This window comes from Protomyctophum bolini (genome assembly GCF_963924005.1).
Source record: "Protomyctophum bolini genome assembly, chromosome: 14".
NCBI classification, from domain to species: Eukaryota; Metazoa; Chordata; class Actinopteri; order Myctophiformes; family Myctophidae; genus Protomyctophum; species Protomyctophum bolini.
In genome coordinates, this window is record NC_137875.1 from 28,191,424 (window position 1) to 28,215,719 (window position 24,296).

General features: G+C 41.0%; 3 protein-coding genes across 3 annotated transcripts; all 3 read right to left on the bottom strand.

Moving 5' to 3' along the window:
• Positions 1-259: 259 nt before the first annotated feature.
• Positions 260-13,972, bottom strand: LOC308328111 (RING finger protein 122-like). The gene is made up of 7 exons (XM_080781819.1): positions 13,000-13,972; positions 12,841-12,957; positions 8,147-8,303; positions 7,083-7,125; positions 6,932-6,973; positions 6,037-6,119; positions 260-4,329 (listed from the first exon to the last, which is right to left on the bottom strand). The coding sequence occupies exons 2-7, from the start codon at positions 12,863-12,865 to the stop codon at positions 4,209-4,211; spliced, it is 471 nt and encodes a 156-aa protein (XP_080637945.1). The 5' UTR covers positions 12,866-12,957; positions 13,000-13,972; the 3' UTR covers positions 260-4,208.
• Positions 13,973-15,118: 1,146 nt separating this feature from the next.
• Positions 15,119-19,018, bottom strand: calhm2.1 (calcium homeostasis modulator family member 2, tandem duplicate 1). Its single transcript, XM_080781424.1, has 3 exons — positions 18,759-19,018; positions 17,843-18,454; positions 15,119-17,050 (listed from the first exon to the last, which is right to left on the bottom strand). Exons 2-3 carry the CDS (start codon positions 18,392-18,394, stop codon positions 16,634-16,636), a joined length of 969 nt encoding a protein of 322 aa, XP_080637550.1. The 5' UTR covers positions 18,395-18,454; positions 18,759-19,018; the 3' UTR covers positions 15,119-16,633.
• Positions 19,019-21,423: 2,405 nt separating this feature from the next.
• On the bottom strand, positions 21,424-24,286 carry calhm3 (calcium homeostasis modulator 3; the record flags this gene model as incomplete). Its single annotated transcript, XM_080781858.1, has 4 exons — positions 21,424-21,882; positions 22,878-23,005; positions 23,122-23,249; positions 24,000-24,286. 4 exons carry the CDS (start codon positions 24,284-24,286, stop codon positions 21,424-21,426), a joined length of 1,002 nt encoding a protein of 333 aa, XP_080637984.1.
• Between the last annotated feature and the right edge of the window lie 10 nt (positions 24,287-24,296).

Consider the following 24,296-nt stretch of genomic DNA (forward strand, 5'->3'; position numbering starts at 1 on the left):
CAAAGCATGTACTAAGTGTAAACAGGCCTATGTGAAGTGAAGCTTTCAGAACCCTTTGTTTTGTTGCAGTGCAATAATAATATTAATAATAATAATACATTTTATTCATAAGGCACTCAAGGTCGCCGTACAGCAAGTTAAAAACAGTTTATACAAAACACATCCAATAACATTGGTGTGAGAGATAATACATAATACATTATATTTCTAGTATTAGAAATATATATATATATATTTCTAATTCAGCATCCAGCTTAAAAGTGCAAATATAGAATAAGCTTTAGCTCCTAGACCACCTACATCAAAAGCAAACATAGTAGGAGTTTAAAGGTCAAGGCGCACCGGTATTGGCCAAGTTTACGTTTGTAACAATGCTATGCAGAACAACTAAGTACAAAGACTAAACCCATATCCAACTCAAAAAGCGTACTAAGCCAATCCAGGTGACATGAAGTACAGCTAAATCTCAGAAGAAATGCATGTTACACACGGTGCTGCACATTGCAGAGACATGCCTGCCATAGTTTGGCCGGAATATCCCCTTAATAGGCCAGCAGCACAACATGTCTGAACAGCACCACTATTTTTCTCTCTCACCACTGAAGTATTCGTGCATCACATGGAATTCTTTCAACCAGTCACAGATAAAAATCCACATTATACATTGTAAGATAAGTTTCACTTTTGGAATGTGACCAGCTGTGTTGTTGAGGCTGGCACAGTAGGTTGGGTCTATGTATGATGTGGGGTAGAGGTAGAGGATGTTAGGTGCTGAAAGAGACACTATATGTTCAGAATTAGGTCTCTGGCAAGTGACAGATAGTTAAAAAAAGAATGCGTATATGTCCAATATTTACATAGGGACATTGCTGTTCCTTGGAGTGGTTGCACCACTCAATAATTAATAATAATACCATAATTTTGTAAATATGAATTGGAATCTGCACCGGACCCTCTGTCATGTTGTCTATTGTGTCTCCTGTTTTTTGACAGGGTATTCCATATAGGTTATTTGCAGATTTGGAGATGTACTGATCAGACCAACTTCGGTGCATAACACACTTTGTAGGGCCCGTATATAGGCATATCTGCTGGATTGGCAGTTCTGGATCATATATGCCTAGTATAGATGGACATATTGTTTGCATCCGACTGACTCGATGCCTGGCACTGCACTCTCTCGGGTCCTTGGTGACAGTTCTTGAGATACGTGAACAACAGACAGAACAGAGATTTCACACATTTAGTCTAGGATTAGACATTTTTTGAATTTCTTTAACCATATGTTACACATATGCTTGATTGACGACGACAACAACAACAACACATTAGCTGTATCTATAAAAGTTAGAAGTTATCTATTCCCCACAGTATCATCTGTGCGGAAGTGAACTACTAGTGGACTGTGAGTTGTCTACAGCCTGATCAATATTGTCATGTGAGGGTGTCACATACCGAACTTAGCCCATGCAACGCTTTGTGAGCTTGTAGATCGTCACGTTGTACGATGGTGTATAAATTAAAGGACGACTTCTCCCATTTTCAAGCTATCGTCATATAAGTGGTCCTCACTAATGCTCATTATAATATGGTATAATATGGTGAAGTCGTCCTTTAAGCATTAGTCCACTTCATGAGGTATATCATCCTGTCTTAGGAGTGAGAATAGTTATGTGAACTTAGGCTATGTTAGGAAACTGTGATCCACGAAGGACCAACTACCTCCCCCACATAGCAGGCCATTTTCATAATGTACTAAGCCTTAGAACAGTGCAGATTGCTGGCACGACAGTCCATCACAAGACTGTCCTGCTGACACAGTTTGCAGATCAAAACGTCATAAAAGGTTCTCTGCACAATTCACACATAAGGAGGCCTTTGTTGTGTTTTGGGTTACCCAACATCTTACCGCATTTAGGGCAGGTTGTCTAGAATACACACTTCATGAAAGACCATTTGATTGTATAGTACTCCAGACACATTATCTCAGTGTTTCTGATATAGCAGCAGTGGCCTGCCTAATTGGTGGTGGAAAAGTCCCCGATTGCAAAATGTAAAAACACTGACATCTCTCATACTTTGGCTTTATCGTTCACTTCAATCAAACAAAACTAAGGCAATAATAGTATAGCATATCTGCCTTTCATATTGTGTGGTTGTAACATTTCATTTGGAGCTTTTCCCAGTGTAAAAGTTGTTCTAAATATTCTGTGATTCTGAGTAATTGCAACTGTTTAAAAGAGAGAATTTCATTAAATAGGCTACTTACACAATGTTATTGAACACTATATTTACAGTAGGACAAAATACATTTACGCTACTGCAAAAACAAAACGTAAGTGGTGGGGAAGCAGGACTTTATCCCTGGATCATTTTCTGTGCTTCCTTTGCACAGACTGTATGACGGAAGCATTTTAAAATTATGTGAGTCAACAGTCTGGCTCGAGGGACTATGTACAGTCTGTACACTATAACATTGTGTACATAATCAAACAAGGCCACTGGAAAGTAATGTGTTACCCATAAATACTTGTTATGTCAACATCTATCTTTGCCTTCCCTATACTGTACATACAGTGGCTGTCTAGTCTACCCTTCAGTTTTCTTCCTGTCTTGTCTCTACAAAGACAATACAGAAAGGAATGGGCTGGGCATAATTATTTCTAAAGTTTGAAATATTCCAAATGTTTATAGCACTCATCATCATGGCAATAATACACAAAATCAAAACGTTTCAACTAACAGAAAGGGAAGTGTTATCGGTCACTTCACCTAGACACGGTGCCAGCATAAACAGGCAGTTGATAACAGTCACACATGCCTATTTTTATCACTAAAGCAGATGGTTCAGTTCTTAAATGTACGGTGCACTTTTTCATAGACGTGTTATCAATAACATAGGACATGCATAAAATGTCAAATATAATACACAGATTATAATGAATATAATAATAATAATGTTGTCCTTAGAATCAACTAAATTGGGAGAAAATGTAAGACATTGGGGGGAAAAAAGGTTGTGCTTGGTTTCCGACCGTTTCACCGTTATACCTATATCCTAAACATCAGAAGATAACTCTCTCAACTTCTCTCCCAAAATAAATGATGGTCAGAGGGCTTTATATCACTGAAACACTACGCATTTTTATTGAACGCCTTTTATGATACAAAACAACTCCATAGAAATAACTTAAAGACTATATACTGTATATATGTATATATGTACTGTATAGTATACTTTACTATTGACGGGATAACTTTAGTGACTGGGTCACTCTGGAGTCTGGACCATATAGCTGGATACCTTATACAGGTGTGTGTGTGTGTGTGTGTGTGTGTGTGTGTGTGTGTGTGTGTGTGTGTGTGTGTGTGTGTGTGTGTGTGTGTGTGTGCGTGTGTGTGTGCGTGTGCGTGTGTGTGTGTGTGTGTGTGATGGCAGCAGTGGGAGGGGCAGGTGGGGATATGGTCCAATCAGACACCATGATAACCCCATATGGCTTAACCCACTGACCAATCAGAGCTTGGCAATACAGGATGGAGGCTACCAACTGCCTAAAGGAAGAATACAGCTATAATACACTGTCTCATGATAGTTCACCAGGTCCTAGGTCTAACCTTTTTAATAACAATAATTTAAAAAAAGTATCAATGTAAACTCCTTTCATTGTCCATTGCACAAATATCCACAGTCCATTCACATGGCTACACAAACCTTCACATTGGCAAGCTAAATGAGAGCTGAAGGAGTGTCTGATACTTAGCTGGTGGTAGCTAGCTGGTGTTGGGGTTGGATTAAAATCTACAGTTGAGGCATCTTTACGGTTAAAAGGTCCAGGGGTCTTGAGTTGTGCTTGAAACTTCAATAATCAGTTCAATCACCAACTTCTTCTCTATCCGGGTACGATCTTTTCAAAGGAACTGGAAAGAACAGTGAGGCTATATAGTAGAAACCAGCCCCTGTATATTATACCCAGTGGGAGATGCGATTGAGAGGAGAGTGAGATGGTGTATTGCATGTTGTCTCTTCTCACGTCTCCCACCATGGAAAGTGACACAGATGACAACCCCAATGATGTCACTGACAAATGCCCAACCCCCTCCCCACATTTCCTCTAGCGTCCCAAATCAAGTTTCTACATAGGTGCTTATCCTACACAACACAAGGGGTATTTACGCCGACCGTGTGGTGACGGTGGTTGGTAATAGCCTCAGACCTCCAGGGGGCTCTGCGGCCCCTCTGCCCCCTGTGGGGGGTCAGGCTGCAGGCGGCAGATGGGCTTGTTGCACATCGGGCAGACACTTCGGATCTCCAGCCATTTCAGAAGACACCTAGGGAGGTGGAGACATTAGATGTCAAATTGTCAATATCATGTCATGAACCCCGAAACATGTGGGAACTGTTGCTCTGTGCACAGCAGACCATCTTTTCCCCTGGCGCTAGGTGAGAGTAGAAAATATGCAGCATTAATCGGGTGAGATGGCACACTCAGGATAGCAGGATGCTTGGCAAACACAGTCCTATTTGGAGTGTTCATTTAACTCTGAAAAGTCTAAACATGGAACAGAAATTAGTAGTATTTACAAGTGCAACAACCAGCACAAGTGGCATATTTTGGCCACAAACATGGTCCTTATATGGCATATTTACACAGTGCAGTGTGCGTCTATGCATGGTGATAAAGAGACACGTTTGCTGACATTTTGAGGAAACTACAACCAAAAGCACTACTGTTCATGTTATACTTGAGCTGCAGGGCAAGAATCGGGGAGTGCTGAGTTAAACATGTTCATAGACAAACATGCAAGGTCACGTTAAGTGTTTGCGTGTCAAGTATTTTGCCTGTCACTTGCCCCTGGGCGGCAAGTTGAATCGGTGTTTTTCCACAGCTTTTGTAACTACTGCATCAGCTGTTAACTCTCAAGTAAAAAAGAAAAGGGGAATTCCACCGAAAGACAGAATGCCTGTAACTCCTAAGCTTCAACAATTAAGCACTACCAAAGCTAAAAATATTTAGTGAGTCCATGTCACTTGATGGACCCGCATTCTCACTTCCTGATGCAAGATTGAATATCACAACAACATTTTTCCTCTTGAGCCTCAAGTCTGTTTTCAGAAAAGGTGATTGCTTGAATTGCAAATACTCAAGCAATATAGCTGTTTATTTGCATGAACAGGAAATTGGTTTAGTGGACACATAGATGATTCCACAGGGAAGTTATTATTTTCTGATATTTATACATTTTTGTAATCTGGTGGACCCACTTATGCAACTACAATGAGGGAGCATTATGCAGGTGCAGCAGAAAGGGATTGTGAAAAGACATATCGGCATGTTATTGAGGTTGTTGTCTGTTGGATCAGATATGCAGTGTATTGCAGTGGAAGTATTGCTATACCCATTAGAGATTAGACTATTCCACCGTCCTCATGTCAAGTTGTCAGTATGACTGTGGTGGTTTTAAAGCTCAATCAAACCCTCCACAAGTCCGCATGAATCATTGCAGTAATCTTCCAATTAGGCAAGTTACAAGGGAGAGTCAACCTGGCATGCCTATTTTGGGCATCATTATAGCCTTAAAAAGTTTTCATTTACAAACATCTTTAAAAAATAACAGAACTACAACTCACAATGTGTCACAATGCAACACGTTGTGAGTTTGTAGATCTTCTATTTTAGAAATAATAAATCATTTTAGAAATGTATATGAAAAAAAGGACTGAATGGTGAATGCTATTTAATCAAATGAGAGTAAACAGAGCTCTTTCCATTGAATTATTTTGACCTCTGATAAATACATGCAGTAGAAAATAGGAGAGGGACAAACTGTTGGAGAGACAGGGGGAGATCTAACTAGATTCGATCATGACTGGCAAGCATAAACATCTGCTTCTCTTGAAAGCTTAATTTATACATTGTCTGTTATTTTCATGCAACAAAAATACAAAATACAAATTTGACTTAACTTTGAAAAGGAATGTCATACGGCATACATGAATTTGTCAGCGTCTGTGACCGCCAAACAAGGTAAACTTACTTCTTGTGAAATGCATGTGAGCACGGACAAACTCCAAGCTCGTCCCTGCTGCGGAACTCTTCTAAACACACGGCACATGTTTGCTGTAGCACAGAGAAAATACATTTTGAAATATCTCACCATAACGCACAACTTACTCAATATCACACCCCCTCCTGCATTCTGTTAGCTAGAAGGGCATTTAGCGCTTTCCTACCTGAAAGCCCCCCATCTTCCACACAGTTCTAACCTGGCTGAGAGCCCCCATACCCCACCCTCAGTAATTCTAGGTATAAGATATATTAATTTGATATTTGATTGGTTGTTTGTTTGCTAGCAGAGCTACATGGCTTTTCAGAGAAATTCTATTTACGACTATTTTATTTAAATGTTACTTTATTTAATTTGACTATTTATTATTATTAAATACTACTAGAAAAATATTGCTAAGCTCCCAGTACGCTTGGGAATGCAAAGTATTTTGGTCATTTAGTCACTAATTTCCATTGACCAAAGCAAGAAAAACAACAGTTATAAAGATGGTTTCCTGGTGAACACAACATCTTTCCTCTCACTACATCACCATACCCACAAAGAAGCACAGCCTTAGGGACGTGATACATGAGTAAAGTGATGATGCAATATAAATTGACAACCTCACCCATAATTATAAAGAACAATTATGACACGTTCCTGCTTATGTTTATGCACACTGATCCATGACCATGAGTGAAACAATGTTGTTCACATTTATTGTTCGGCAACAATTTTATTGTTATTGTCGTTGCTTTTGGTCAATTCATAAACAGTAAAATGCTCTGTGTTAATTTAACTCCAAAGAGTGAGAGGATTTGACTGTGTATGCCCCATAAAGGATCCACTGTTCATCTCAAACTTACACAAAATCACAACTTACCCCAAGAAGGCTCAGTTTCTTCCCAGCACCTTTCAAAACCACCTGATGACAAAAAAATGTATTTGAATATGCTTACATTTCTGAATTGCATACTTGCATACTAGCAAAGAGTAACAGTAGATATAAACAGGCAATGTTGCTTCTATATTACCTCATTATAGCCATACTGTTCTCTTGAACTTTGTCGTCTCAGTCTGTGGAATATGAAACAAACAGTTATTAGTGTATGTATAACATCCATATATTATATACTATATATTTAAATCGCTGGTTGGTACCATATCTGTCTTTATTCAAGCGTGTCTTATCATGCCATGTGTCAACTGTGAGAGGAGTCATGAGTGTTGTTCATCCTGGAATTTACACATACCAAGCTCAAGTATCAGCCTGCATTTCTAGAAGTGTCAAGAATGGGTTATTATGGATAACATTAGCATAATGGGCCTACGCAGTACGTAGAAGTAGAAAGCAGTGAGCACTGGGAGGGATTGGGAGGTTGGTCGGTGTGAAAGCGTTCTTGACAGCTTGATGTACTACGTTATTGTGGATCCCACAAGAAAATCCAAATATGGTTTTTAAACGCAAGAATCTGTGTCAGTGGCTTCTATGTGTACTTGTCGGTTTGGCACATTATTGTGTAAACCACCATATTTTATGTGCATGTCTTGTCTTGGGACAATTGTGTGGAATTAATCCACACAAAGGCATCAGGAGCTGAAAAGCCAGCATCTTACTGTACACCTGCAACTGACTGTGTCCAAACATAAATTGACTACACTGTAAAGATATTTTTAATGTATGCATTTGAAACTCTGAGAGTGTGCAAATGTAACCAATAGAGGTCCATTCGGTTGTTTTTGTACACATAAACACTGAGGATTCTACAGTGTACTACTACTCTTCATTCCAGTTTTCCCACAACATTGGCTGTGAATTCAAACAAGTGATTGTATATTTACTCAAGTACTGTACCTTTTATTTTTGTACATTTTGAACATGTGAAATGGGACATTCTGCATAATGAGTACTTTTACCTTTGATGTATATTTTGATGCCAATACTTCTGTACTTTTACTCAAGTACATTTTGATTACCAGACTTTGACTTGTAACAGAGCGTTTCTACATTGCCGTATTGATACTTTTACTTAAGTAAAACAGGAGAGTATTGTTTCCACCGCTGTCTGTCATCTCTACACACAACAGCGCTTCCTACCTGAACAGGTAGCAGCAGAAGATCAGGCTGAGCATGGAGATGAAGAGGCCGATGCCCAGTATGATGACGTAAACGTTGAGGGGCAGGTGGTACATCTCTTCAGACGACATTTTGCAATGGGGACCTGAGTTCTGTAGTCCAAAACCACACAAACACCCTGCGAGGAAAGACAACAAACCCATCACATACTAGAGAGACAGAAGTAAACCTTCATTTGATGGATAGATGTTGCATTCGTCAATGATCCTGTATGCATCTTGCTTTGGCATGAACAATAAGTTGTTCTTGTATTATGGTAATAATAAAGCATGTTGAACAGAATGACTGACATTTAAAAAAACATCAGAGACGCTAGGGGCTTTGGTTTTGGCCGATAATTGCAACATGTTTTTTTTTAGCCTACTGTATTAAACTATTAAGAACTGTCAGCCAATTTCTTAACATGACAAGAATCTAAAAGCCTTGCAAGCAGCCCCCAGAGTCTGCTTCTCTTTAGACCAAACACCAATTGGTCGGAGGGTTGTCCCAAAAATCTGGTTCGGTTCACCTTGGAATCTTCCTGCTAGATTATGAGATATATATTTTGGCCTGAGTGTTGTGCTAGAGAATAGTTAGTATTCATCTTCCAGGGAATATTGCTTTGCGTCATGGCTATACTATATTTGGAGATAGCATGTTTTGCAGGACAGGTTGAAATAGGAAAAAAACATGGATAAGTAGGCTTAAACTTTATAATGGCTAAAGACAAATAAATATTGCATGGCACTGAAGTAGAAATAGCTACATTTTTGTATAGTCACTATTGCAGTGTAACTAAACTACATGCTATGTTCATTTTCACAATCAGAAATGTTATTACACAAGTAATAGATGTACATTGAGATAGTAAGCAAGATGCTGTGTTTAAATAGACTATGAACAAAGGGATGATATTAAAAGACAAACGGCTTTACAACTTGTCTGAAAACTAAAAAACCCTAAAAAAAAACGGGCCATAAAAAACCCAGAGGTAGAAATAAATAAGCTGAAGTTAGCGTGAACATTTGGAGGTTGAAAGAAGAGGCCAAATGGCTTTACAAAGTGCCAGAAAATAAGTGTGAGATGTGTGCTATCATGTCTGAGCTTAAATACAGAGTACTCTCAGGGAGAATCCACTGGCGTTTGTTTCTGAACCAGTTCCACAACCTGCAGAGCGCTTTGCCATCATACAAAGAACAAGGCGCTCATGAATACAACCTACTGTTCGTTGGTAATGAAAACTGTTAGGCATTTGAATCTATGACTGTGTTTCATGTATTAGCCACAAGTGGACAAAGATAGGATAGCTTATGTCTGAGGAATGTGGTGTTTTCAAATGCACTGGAAATTGTCACGTCAAAAGAGAATGTCTGTGCTCGTAGACAAAGTAGCCCTAATGTACATAAAAAGGCGGTTTTAGCCATTTACAAATCATGAATGGGACTCGAAACCATCAAGTGATGTAAGCTCATTTCTTTACGGCATACTTGGTGCATTGCCAGATGGGCCAAGACAATTCAAATGTGAATTTATATGGACAATTTGAATGAATCCATGAATGTGTGCCATACAGTAGCTCAAAGTTTTATCGCCTAACTAGACTCCCCCATTCTGTCTTTGTATACTGTGCATTTTTTCCAAATACCAATATAACAATGTAGAGCGGTTTCTAGCAGTGTGTGACCTTTTCACACTGAGATGGATATGGAGATATGAGCACATGTGGTGCTTGGCTACTGTGCACATGTATATCAGCTTTCTTTTTTGTTCTGAGTGTGTGTGTGTGTGTGTGTGTGTGTGTGTGTGTGTGTGTGTGTGTGTGTGTGTGTGTGTGTGTGTGTGTGTGTGTGTGTGTGCGCGCGTGCATGCGCGCATCAGAACTAGGAACAGAAAGAGATGGAGAAGGACAGACAAGATATATAGTCATCAGGTTTTTTTCTTGTCTTCAGAATAAATATTATATTCTACCTTTTCCAATACTAAGTTAGTAATATGTTTCTGCACCGAGGACTGTCATGCATTAGAGGCCTAACACATCATCTAGCCTACTATAAAGTTAACTTGTGGTGGATAGGCGGTCGATGTTAGTCAACGATTTCAGCGTGTAGCTCTTTCTGATCTGAGCTGGAGAGATGGGGAGACACCAAGAAACACTCTATATACTGTGGAAATTATTATTATCACAATATAGAGATTTTACTTTTAAACAAAAGAACGTACACACCCTTTAAATATAAAATCAGCAGGCACTGATGGGTTTCTGGCTTTCACCTATCAATCCCCTATTCCAATCAAGGAAGCTGCAATTGTTTATTGCTTTAAATTTAAGTACAAAACCCACATTCACCATATCAGCCAAACAAATCTTGGAGTGTTGCAGTGGGTTAGGATAGCCGTTTAACTAGCACTAGTTGAGAGTTTGACTAGACGCCCTTGTACACCCCCTGTAAAGTCAGGTCTAATCTAAAGTTCAGTCAACAATAATGATACTCAACGCAACAAGTTGCAACTGTAACCACAAGTTGCACCAGAGAATCCCCAAAGTGCAACGACCTGCAACCGGTCAATTCAGACCTCTGCAACTGGTTGTAAGTTGCAACTTGCGGTGTTGTGAAGCATTGGTGTGGTGTGGTGTCCCCCGTCTATATGAGTGAATTGTGTGAGTGTGTCATGTCTGTGTGAGTGACGTTTTTACATGGAATCTAGGCCATGTGGAACCCTACGTCCCCAGGCTGCAGCTTGCTCCTACTTATGGTCCTGTAGTTCCCTTCCTGCACTAGACAGCACCATATTTTACAGCAGTTTCCCAACCTTTTGAAGTCACAGACCATTTTTATGGGTTGCATGTAAACTTTGTTGTTGTTTTTACCTTTCCTACAAAAACGAAACATTAAAAAGTTAAATAAAAACATTTCTCAGAAATCATGTGAGCTTGTAGTTAGGCTATTTTCAACGTCTTTATTTTTTCTAGGGCTCAAGTGATTAATTCATTAAGTATTTCTGTAAGTTTAGGTCCCATGCAGGGATACACCATATTTCTTACAGTGCGTTTTAACAGCGGCCGACACATTGCCCAATCGCCCAAAAAGATGAATTATTTTTATCTTTTCGGGCGACGTTCCTCTGCCCACTTTTCGACCATCGCCTGTTCGCCGGCAGTCGCCGGGTCCCATAGACAAATAATAATGCACTTCCGGAAAATGTGTCTGGCTGTCGCCCGCTCTTATTACGTACTTTAAGGGTCTCAAACTGAAAAGGTTTTAGAACCCTAGCTCTCAGTAAATGCCCAGTGGGCTACTGACCCACTGAACCTGTTGTTCCCTTCCAGTCTTGGCCATGGCTGTGTCCTCTCCTCAACTGACCTGCATCAAACAGCAACATATTTCATGGCTTGTCTTGTTGTGAGCCTTATTGACCATTGCTTTCTCACATTGTGTTATATTTATACTCAGTATGCGACTGAATTGTGTATGGGTACTTTGAGTAGTAAGTTAGTTATAATTTGAAACTATTAACCACCAGTTGAGCCCTATTAAAAACTGTAAAATAGCAGATATGCAACAACATCACCTATTGCAACACGTTAAATAGATAAATGTTTTAATATTTTCCATACAATAAAGTCTTGTATATAACATACGTGTGTGTGTGTGTGTGTGTGTGTGTGTGTGTGTGATCCTTCAGGTTTCAACAATGTCTTTTTTCTTTATTGTTTGTTTCCTTTGTTAAAATGTGGGGCTGTAAAGCCCTTTGAGACTCTCACTCTAATTTTGATTTGAGTTCACTACAACTGAAGTGTTACCCAACTATCTCCCTGAGAGGCCTGATCTAAAGCTAAACTGTTCCCTTATCCCTGTTCTCCCCAGAAGAGGATTACACCAGGAATCTTAAAAAAACATATGCTCTCACAGAAACACTTTTCCACCATTTCAAGTCACTTGTATGTGAACATTTACAACTGTCCTTGCGTCACCCAGGAATGTGTTCCACTTGCTCCTTGGCCCAGGAACGCCTGCCAAAGTGTGTTTCTCTTTCGTGCGGGACAACAACAGAGGAACAGGCCAGGGGGACTTTTAATTCCTCAAACTAAGACTGCTGAGGCAGAAATCAGTGGGCTACTTTTAGTTTCCCTCTGAGGTCAAGTGCCACTGCTACTCTTGTCCTCTCACATAGTCTGCACTAGCTGGGTCAAAGGCAAAGGTCATGGCCGTCACTGCACATTGGGGTCCTGGGCTGGGGAAGTGGGGGTGGATGAGGTCAGGTGTGTTGTGTGTGTGTTTGTGGGGGGGAGTTGGTTGGGTGAGGGAAGGTGAGGTAGGCTACTGTATCTGTAATCTTAGCAGGATGCTAGTAAATCATTGATAGTGCAGAGAGCTAAAAGTGCTAAAAGGTATAGGCCACTCAGCGAGTGAACAAATGCTGCTGTCCACCAGAGAGGACCGTTTTAGAACCAAGTGGTGCTGAAGGGGCTGAAGATAATAACAGGATTCTTATAGTCCATCAAATATAGCCAGCCTAATAGCCTATACATTCCACTGCGTTCCATTAACCTCACTTTGTTATCACAGTGATAATGGAATGTGTATTATTTTGTTAATTGACATTGTTGCATATTACAATTACAATTCCATATCATCTCAATGTTTACTTTCATTATTTAGGGATGCTGTACCTACCACTACACCACTGCACGGGGTGCATGAAACCAGCGACCGATGAGCCAGGCAGTCCCAGACCTTTCGGACAACCAACCGTCTCCCCCTGACCTTTGATGTCACGTTCGCCTCACTCGCCTGGATCCTAAAACTGTTTCCGTGGGTGTCTTTTCCGGAGACAAAGATGTTACCAAAAATCCCTGCTCGGTCAGTTATAGCCAGCCAGAGTCAATACTATAGGCTATATGGTAGTTGGTACATATGCCTATAGGCTATAGATTGATATAGAGGGAAAAATGTGAGTTTTGAGTTCTGTACATTCTGAACTACAATTCCTCAAAGAGACTACACTGATCATTTACTCTGCAGACGATTTGGGCAAATAAAGATGCTACTGATGTTTAGGCAAAAAAGAAAAGCTCCTGACAGGTCCGAGCATTGATTCAGAGTCATGCTGCAAAACAACAGTGTGGGTGTCAGGCAGAGGAGGGGGAGCAACATAAAAAAAATCCCTTCTTCCCATCATAACAAAGACATAATTATCCATATGGTGATGAGCCGGTGATCTTTGAGGAGAACACGTCAATGTCATTGACAATCATCCAAAAAGCAAAGCTGAATAAAGTCTCTCTCTTTTTCTTGCTTGCTTGCTTTGTCTCCCTTCAAAACATTGTCACACGGCTCCCCTACCCTCCTGTTCCCCCCCCCCCTCGCCTTTCTTTGTCTCTCCCTTAATTTCTTCTCAGTCTACTCGTCCTTTAAATTATTTCCTCTTGTTGGATCTTCCACGATGGTTTCCTCCCAGAGCTGGTGAAATCCTGCCTTGTGGCCAATTAGGGAGAAACAAAGAAATTATACGGATGGATTCCCCAAGCAGGCAGCGGTGTTTCCAGCCAGTCAGACTGCCGATGTCCTCCTCTCTCCTCTGCCCACCCCCACCATCTGCTCCAGCTGTAAACCCTGATTTGTTTTCTAATAAATACCACAACGACTGGGAATATCAAATAAAATTCAGAGGACCAGGCAGGCTTTCTCCAATCTCCTCCGTGTCCACGTTCACCCAGTCCCCACCTCTTGTCTTCCGTTGCCTTTCTGTTATCTCTCCTCCTCCTAATGGTTCCCGACCGCCGACTCGCCGAGCACTTCTCTGGCTCTCTCAGTTTGTAAACAGATCCGAGCTCATGTGATTCGCTGCCTGCATCACAGCTCTGCTGTCTCCCGCCCCCTCCTTCCTCCCCACTTCTCTCACCTCCCCCCAATTCCAGCTGCAGGCTATGAAGTATGTAGAGGAGAGCAGATGGCACACAGACAAGGTGACAGGAAGAGACAAGCAGGCAGGCAGGCAGGCAGGCAGACAGGCAGACAGGCAGACGGTGCAGGAGCACAGCAAAGCAAGCACATCATAGGCCTACTCATACAACTACATCATCATCATGGCCATGAAAGGAAGGAAGTTGCATCCCAATGGGCGAGAGAGAGAGAGATTGTGTGTGTGTGTGTGTGTGTGTGTGCGCGCGCGCGTGCGTGCGAGAGAGAGATACTGTAATAACTATATCCTGACTGCCTGTGTGTTTTATTCTTTCATTCTGCTAGCTGTCTTTCTGTCTCCTTGCCAAGGTCTATTTATAGAGCGGAATCAGAACAGACCAAAAGCAACAAACAGGTGAGAGAGAAACAACATGAGTAAACATGAGATCATGAGATGAAGTCTGCCTGCAGGAAAATGATTGTCTCTGTCTGGGTGTTAAAGCCTTTGACCTTTGCCCTTAGTGTCTGCTTGTACGTTTGCAATTAGTTACTAAAGAAGTGAAGTTTAGTCTACTGTTGTTGCACTTGCATGTTGCTTTGCCTTTGTGTAACATCATGCATCAGCATCTAAAATGAAAATGTGTATCTATTATAGATTATATATATTATGTTGAATTTTCTCACATACAAAGTACAGCAACAGCATCTGTACTGATTCCTGACCCAGCTTGACACCCAAGTCACCCAACCCATGGAAATACTGTGCACGCATCTACACGTGATGCAAGCAAGCACGTGCTCTCTCACTCTCACATGCGCACACACACACACACACACACACACACACACACACACACACACACACACACACACACACACACACACACACACACACACACACACACACACGCACGCACACACACACACACACACACACACACACACACACACACACAGTAAACACAAGTTACACTCTAGTAAAAAAAAGGGGGGGGAAAGGTTTGTGTGAAAAATTTCAAAACATTGATCTTATTCAAAACAGCTATATTTTCAACATTTATGTCAATAAAGAATGTGGAATTGTAATTAAATTAACGTCAGATATATACAACACAGTGGATCGCATAGATATGTAAACTCAGGTAGCTAAACTGTGCGTTAAATATTATATTTCCTCAGTATTAGCTGTGTTGGGTCCTGCTCATTCTATTTTATTCAAGCTACAAAAAGTATACTCTGAAAGAATAATATTTGTTAAAGAAAGAAAAGAAAACGTTTAAAACAGTAAATACAACAGAAACATATACTCAAAGCTCTCATATTAAATATTTACATGACATTTTCTGAGGATGTCTGACAAACTCGTCAGAAGAACCTATCGAAACCATGCTGCAGCTACACCTGCTGGCTGATATATAGAAGTGCAGGATGGTCATTGACCATAAGCAAAAATAACAGAGAAACAAAAAATAGACGTGAATTACTATTACTATAATATTGTTTTCACCATTATCTTCTGGTAAGAGTCAATAGATAATGATGTGATAAACCAAGGTTTACAGTTGTTTGTAACTACGGTAAGTTAACTAGGTTTGTAGGCTAATCATAAGCATCAGTCCTGCTTCACATGTTGATTGATGATGGTGTTACACCTCCTGATTTAAGATACATGCAACAAACTATATGGTTAGTTGTATGACAGTTCATGAAAAATAAGTCAAGCTTGTAAATCAGTTATTTTAGCTGCTGTTGAATTTTAGAATACATTTTTTTTTCAGTCTGACCAAAAACAAGAATAAAACATTCCAGTGGTGATAATAAAAAATAATAAAAAAATATTCATCATCATTTGGCAATCAAAATTCTTATGTATTCTAATGTAATATGTTCTACAGGTGCTACTGTATGGACCCGGTTCAGACAAAGTGCTGTCAATACAGGGGAATCATAAGCAGAGGCATGTATTTCCCTAGCTCTGGTCCATAGCATTAGAAGGAGGAGAACTCCTTCTATATGGACCCAGAGCTATAGGATGTAACGAGACATGTCACTGTGTCTTATTCAATTAACAGTTTGAGCAGCAGTGAGATTGTCAATGACACTGAATATCACATGAAATTATCACACTGGCTCCCACACTATGGAATATTCTCCCCATTGTATTCAGAAATAAAGACGCAGATTTATTCCGATCTTTATTCTTGCACTTCTAAGTTATTTTGTAAATTGTAATAGTATTTTTTTATGTTATTTTTACTACAAAGACAATATCAAACCTTACATTTCAGAAATATAAATATTTAACTAATATTATGTTTACCTACTAGGAGACTAGATTTCTTCGAGTCTCAGCACTGGACAGGAACCAAGGAATCCATCCCTTCAAACATTGGTTCTATACCAATGCTTCTCATTCTCAAACTTTGACATTTGAAGGTCTCCCCTTAACTCTGACAGTAACAGGTCCATTTGAGTTACAGACTTGTAAGGGTCAATGTAGACCCCCCTAAAAGGAACCGAGAGAGCCATTGGAATGAACTTTGAGAGTGTTGTTGTCTGCTGACTGTCAGCTGAAGACATCCAACTCCTTGTCCATAGCCTCTATGTTGTTCTCTAGGTTGTACTGGGCCCACTTGTTCAGCCTGCTGTACAGGGGGAATCCGTTCTTCTCCCTGTAGAGGTAGACACCGGTCACGCGGTTCCAATCGGTGCTGGAGATGGCATGGACATTCTGCTGGTGCTCGGCAAGCAATTCCATCTCCTCCTTCTCCAGCGCCACAAAGCCGTAGAAGCTTTTCACATTCTCGGCGGCCATGAGGCGGGCGTGCACTTCACCCGTGCGCTCGAAGAGGTCTTTCTCGCTGGAGCGAAACTGGGACCAGTAGTGTTCTTGCTGGTAGCCCAGTGGAGAGCAGCAGCGGTTGGCACACATTGACAGGAACACCATCACAGATATCACTGCCACCATCAGCCAACCTATCAGCTGGAAGGAACAGAAGGTGATATTAAGGATACTGAATACTGAATACTGATTCAAACCATTCAAACATGATCAGGCAAGATTAAGCCAGAGACACATGATGGTGGAATAAAATGATGTATGCCAGGCAATTTTCACCATAATTTGGCATTCAAAATGCTAATTTATTATAATGTACTATGTGCTGTGAATACCGTCTATCCCGGGTGCTGTGTTTGACCATGCATGCAATGGAGCGAGACAGGACCCTAACCCACAGGGGACCAGACTTTCCAGGAGTTTTTTTGTGTAACTGTATGAACTCCTCTGTACTTCATACTGTATTCAGATAATTAATTCAGAAGAGGAGGGTTTTATGCAAAAGAGCATAAAACTAATAATTTTCCACTATTTTACTTTCATACTTCAGAAAGCAGAATGTTCAGGAATGTTACACTTATTGTACATTACTCTTAACCATTCAGGAGATGAAATTAATGACAACTTAAGCCCCATCCTAACATCTCTGATCTACAAGCTCATGTGTCGCATTGTGACAAGTTGTGAGCTTCTAGATCTATTTTTGATTGTAGAAAGGTTTGAACATTAATACATTTTGTTTTGCCCAGCTTTGTGTGTTTGTGTGTACCACAAAGTGATGATTTGATTGGCTGAGCACGGAATGTGATGTACTATGATGATGTATGATGATAAGAGCGCTCCTCACTTTACGTTTTACTTTTTTGAATGACATGCCCAAAATAGGGATGCCATGATTAATGTGGTTAACCATAGGAAATAATACCACTCCACTACCTGAGATTCATACTTCAGTCGTCGCTCAACTTCAGGCACAAAACCCTCAAGCTCTTTTATGACACTTCCTTTGCAGGGGAATTTGGCCAGAACCTCTGAAGTCTGGTTGGGTGGAAAGCCCTCTATGTCCACAAGGTCAATAAACTCACTGAGGGCACATGTATAGGCCTCACCCCGCAGCAGGGAGATGACCACCCATGTCACTGGGGCCACCACGGCCCGGCCAATGATCGTCCCCTTCAGAGCGAAGGCTGCAGCCCCTGACAGCTTCCGGCACGTTCTGAGTCTGACCTCGGACACCAGGTCCCATGTGCTCTTGTTCATCATGATACCTATGAGGAACAGTACCATCGCAGGGACGCCGATGGCTGCCAGACCATAGCGGTAGTTCCTCCCTGAGGAACAGGGGCAGTGGAAGGCGAACACGTTGTACACGGTCTGGCTGGCCACGGTGCCCAGCGCGATGAGACCGTTGAAAATCATCACATCTTTGCTCTTGAAGAACAGGGACATGAACTTGAAGTTCTCTGTGACGAGGGCAAAGGCAGCCATCTTCTTGGATTTTGAAGATCGACGACGAGGGAGTTGTGAGGTTTTCCCTCTGCAGTCAAGCTACAGAGAGAGAGGGGGGGGGGGGGGGGATAAGACTGGGTTCCTGGGGTAATTACAGATTAGTTGCAGAAATTAGTATTCTAAACACTACACTACACATGTGTAAATGTATAGTGACTGGCCATGAATGAATGGATTTCTTGCAGATGCTTTGCAGTTTGTTCGAGTTAGAACATGCTTTCACTGTTGACTAAACAAAAGTACAAAAAAGCAAGAAGGCATTCGACACTGAGTTTGACCCATAAAGAAACTAAGCATGCAACTTACGGAAAAGAAAACAAGCAATGAAGTCGTGTCAACTTACACTCCAGCACAGCTCTGAGGTAGGTCATTATGACGCTCCGTTCTTCAAACAGAACCACAGAAAACCAAAATCTGTGAGCTTAAGTTTAGTTATTTGGGGAGGGGGAAATGAGAAGAGATTTCCAAATTCTAATATATAAACTCTGTGGATATACCTAGGTTAGAAATGAGTTCCCCCTTTGCGTGTGTCTCCGTTTGAATGCGTCTGTGTAGTCTGAGAAACTGGGATGCGATGAGTCACATTCAGGAACTGCAGTTCAGTTTCCTCCCCTATGGAAAAAAAACCTCTTGGTTTTTAAATGGAAACATGTGTTGACGATCACATAGCAATATGGCGGCCACTAAACTCACAGCAAATGAGTAGCTGAAAAACAGAATGGATGCAGTATGAGTAAACATGCTCATATTACATTTTCGGGCATTTCATCCAAAATGAGCATGACACTTCCAATTGTTTATAGAGGGATCGAACATTTTGGTTATAGGACAGATTTTGTCAGTCCAATAATGCCAATACCAATTTAAAAAAGTGCAAAATACATTTTGTATTTATCTATGTACAAAATTGTACATGTGAAAATAACATTTAACTTTAATTATATTGAAAATGTTATAAAAGGTAAAAAGAATCAGGAATCAGCTGCATAATTGCGAATACCGACATTATCATCATCGGCCTGGCTCTAAAAAACACTTTTAAAATAACATTTATTTTGTACTTTGTTGGTTTAGAAAAATACTTTTTTTTTCTCTAGAAAATACTGGTTAAGATCTCCCCTATCTCTGAAAACTGCTACGATGTGATCCTACACAGCGGTGCATTGCATTTGCATTTGCACGTCTCCAGCTGACAGGGAACTGAGAAAAAGGAGGAACTGATATTTAAACCATATGTTTGGGTACTACTACTGTTGGATGTACAACAGTACAAATTGGAACATGTTGGATCAGTGATAGCCTCATGGAGAAAAAATAATTAAAAATACACACACAAACACACCTTTATATACAGCATAACACTTTTATGAATTTGTATCTTGCCTTTAATATTCATATTAAACTATTGACAAAAAATATACATTATTTACTTTCTATGTTTGCATTATTCTATTTCTATAAGATGTTAAATCGGTTGACTGACACTTTTGTATTGCTCCTGTATCATGAAATTGATTTAACTGTATTCTTGAGCATACAAGAGCTCCATTTAGGGTTTACATGAAAGAAGAAATTAAAGTTTTCACAAGCCTCAGGTCTTGAAGACATTCAGCAGCAGGTGAGTGTGAGGCTTCAAATCAAAGCATGAAAGATTCATAGGTGATGAAGCCATACTAACTTGCATTCCATATCTGTGATTAGAGAAATATTCCATTCTTCATACAAAAGGGTGACATTAGAAAATCTGCCTGAGATCAGACAAAATATCCCGGTAGTTTTAAAGTCAGAAATGGTTGTTTTTGCTTGTAGAAATGAATTTTAAGATATACATTTTCATGATCTAAAGTCTGCCCTTAGAAAGTCTCTGCTCTGGATCATTTGCATGCCCATGTCAGTCCGACAGAACTTTGTGTAGCCAACAACCTGTATGCAAAATTAACCAACCCTCAGGGCCCAGCCTATTCAAATCCTCCTCACGAGTCACATTTGGCCTTATTAGACTTGAGATATTTTTGGTTCGACACATGCGTCAAAGGACATTTAAGTGAAAGGTACACCATTACCACCATCAGTTCATAGATATCCACTTACATAAAACAAATACAAACACAGCTGTGCATACTGCACATTCATGACATGTGTGGCTGTGCCTTGCAGTCACGTGTAACTAAGACAAACTAATAAACCCAATAAATAAAAACACCCAATAAAATTATTATCGCTATACTTGAGTCTGATTCAAGTAACTTGAGAGGCTCTTCTATAGATTAGAATGATCACCGCCATGTCTCGGGACCCCCGCCCGCAAAAATTCACAACTTTATCAATTCCAAAAAAAAGTATTTGATAAATGTTAAAGATAAAAGTTTAAGAAGATCTACAAGCTCACAACATTGTAGATCTGCTATTTTCACTAGTTTGAGTCCTGGGCAAACTCATTTCTCTTTTGGGTCTTGAGCTAAAAAGTTTGGGAACCACTGGATTATTACTCCTTCACCACTAAACATTGACCCTTACCCTAAAGTTAAAACTGCAATCTGTTTTTACATCAACTAGAGAGAGGTTACTGCAACACATTCAAAGCAGAGTGTCCCGTGTGGGAAAGCAAACATCTACCACTGATTCAACAAGGAATCGCCACTTGGCCAAGGGAGATATTGGGCACGATGAGCAAGCAGTGCCACTTGTCAGTCCATAGGTGTCCTACCTGACTCCAAGCTTTACATTTCTCAATGGAAGAGTAGGGAGAACACGCCCAGCCACTGCAGATGTAGTTATAATGTCTTAAGATATTCTACTATAGAGATCGGTTAAAATAATATTTTTTTCATTAAAATAAGTCAGTCTCTTTCTCCTCCCTTCTGTCTCACTCCGTTTGTGGAGAAAGTAGAACAGATTGCATGCATGCAGTGCCTGCCAGTGCCAAACCCTTGCTAATGTCCCATTCCCAAGAGACAGAGCTCAGTGCCACCTAGAGTCTAGGTGGCACAGAGCTCTGTCTCTAGGTCCTAGACATCAGAGTAGAGTGTCTTTCCATCGTGGTCTTCCCAGGTCACACACACCTTGGGCCGGTATTCCATCCTGGTGACGTCCAACTCAGGCTTGCAGTAGTACCACTTATTCAACAAGCCGTCCATCTGTTCCTGCCTGGTGATCCCAAAGAGCCTCTCCTCCTCTTCCTCCTCCAGCAGCTCCTCCTTCGTCATGTGGCGCCTGATGTGGGGCGGGTGCGGGAGGTGGAGGACGGTGTCCTCGCGGGCACCCTCGAAGAACTGCACCACACACTTGCGGGCGAAGTCGCGGGCGTGCAGCACGCACGTCTCGTCAAACAGCTTCTGCTCCACGTCCAGGTAGTTGCTCCAGTAGCGCGTCTGCAGGATGGCGGCGTGGTCGTCAAAGCAGGGCTTGACCAGGCGCCCCAGCGCCCCCAGCAGGATCCCGAAGAGGAGGATGGACCAGCCGATGGCCTGGGATGGAAGGGAAGGGCAGTGATGATGATAGGAGCATGTTTATGCAGAGCGTCATTAATTGTATACTTGTACGTCTCATGGTATGTTGATTGCGATGCTTGCATAGCGGGAAAACACTGGGTGTCTACTATCATGTAAAGTGTCTTGAGACAACTTGTGAAACATTGAATTTAACAGAAAATTATTGGATGACTTATTTCCTATACAACAGACACGGGAAGCCAAAGGAAATGTTCCATGTGCCAACAAAAACGTTTATATTCTGTTCTATTCCACTGGATGGAACAGCAGGGCCAATCCTACACCGATTAAACCTTGGAAATCCTTTTTACAAGTTTCTGCTGTCAGGCATTGAAGGACAGAGTTGCTTCAGTGAACTGCAGAGAGACACACAAAGGGGCATCACTCTCCTGGGTCTATTGTCCCTGATGCATAAATGGTGAGGGAGGGATCTGGGTACAGAAATGGCTAACAAAAACAAACAAGGCTGTCTAGAATGACATTTCTTGTACCTTCATATTAATCATAATGGTCTTTTTGTAGGCTCAATGACCCAAGTTTCAACAGAATAGATTGAGACCATTGCCATGCAATATATAAAGGTTTCTAAATAGATCTTATTTTGGCTATATTTGCTGGAAGAGATATGGCAAGAGATGACAAGAGATGTGTATATGGATGGTGCTGAAAAGCAAATAAACATCTTTGTAAAAATAAATAAGGTGCTGTATTACTAGCACCAACTGCTCCTACTATTTAGGATGGATGAATGCAGAGGACGAATTGTAGATATGAATAGAATAGGTACAGTATTTTCCAAGTACATACCTGTAGAGTACTTGGAAAATACTGTACCAACAACGAAAGGGGAGATTAGGAGCTATGCTCAACATCTCCGCGCACTGGGTGGACAAGGAAACTTGCCTATAGCAATGATTTCTATTTAAACATATAGGTCTATGGATTATTCATGTCAGTGTGTAATGTCTTACTTGGGAATAGCAGCGGACATAGCGGGAGACTGCTTTGCGGAAAGAGCTATTCTGGAAGATAATATCTTCCTTACAGGGCACTTTAGCCATCACTCTGATCACATCTAGTCCTGTGTGGTTGGGCATACCTGAGAAAACAACAGACGTGTAATTTGACCCAACAATATGTTAACACAATAGTCTATGCTCAGATGGAAGGGTTTGAACTTTGAGGTCTGCTCATCTTGTAACAAATGTTTTGTACCCGAGAAGGGTTTGGGGTCCACACTCATACTGAAGGCACAGATGAAGATTTTGCCATCCAGGAGAGTAACCAAGATCCAAACCATGGGGGCCAACATGGATCTCTGGAGCATGGCAGTGAACAGGTGCCTACGGAGAGTATAAAATGCATTAAAAACTAAATTAAAAAAATATATATATCACATTGAGATTTTCCAAACATTTTGTAGTTGGGCAATGCAATCGTGTGGCATTTAAACAGCTGCTTTGTGTGTAGAAAGAAAACGTGATGTCACAACATTGAAAGTAATAGCTGAAAACCTCTCAAGGTGGCGCCACCGGGCGATGCGGTTGCTCAATCTAACTTCTAAATAGGCCGCTAAGGAATGCGAATCACTGGAATCAGAATATTTATTAACAGTTTGCAGAATTACAGTACATTTCAAGCACAAACTCAATACAAAGACTGTTAACTGCGAGTGGACGACCCAATTAAACATTACTTGTTTACAAGAGGGTCCACCTTGTTCAATTCATCAAAACATTTAAAGACGTACAAAGAAACTTCTATATAGTCAAAGAACAGAACAGGAATTCATCATAAAAGGAGGTCAAAAGGGAAAAGAAAGATATACAGTGAGGGGAAAAAAGTGTGGGCGGTGGGGGGGGGGATTCAGATTTTACGGCCGTCCGTAGGTGCCCTTTGAGAGTGGTTTTGAAGGAGTCAAGGGATTCGCATGTCTTAATGACTGTTGGTAGGCGTTCCACATTTTGGTGGCATAGGAGCGAAAATAATTTAGTCCCAGGTTAGCGTTTCTCTTCTATTCTAGACAGATTCTGTCCATTCCAGGCTGGAACGGAATTCTAGCCTGCAGCCTAGAAAATAAAATTACTACTCACCTAACCACGGCGGGATTTTTGGATCTTTTCCCAACGGGTCTCAGCCACTCGTCCATCATAACGCCTGTGTGTCGATTCACCAGCACACCCAGGAAAAACAATATGACAGGCGGCACTATCATAACCCCCAGAGAGTACAGCTTGTTGTACTGAGGCAGACAGGGGCAGTTGAAGTCAAAGCTGGTGTACAGTTTGACGCTGACCAGGGCCAGGACGATACAGATTCCGTTGGAGATGGACTCAGAGTTGGACTGAAAGTACTGCAGGACTAACTTCATGCGCTCCATCGTTTACTTT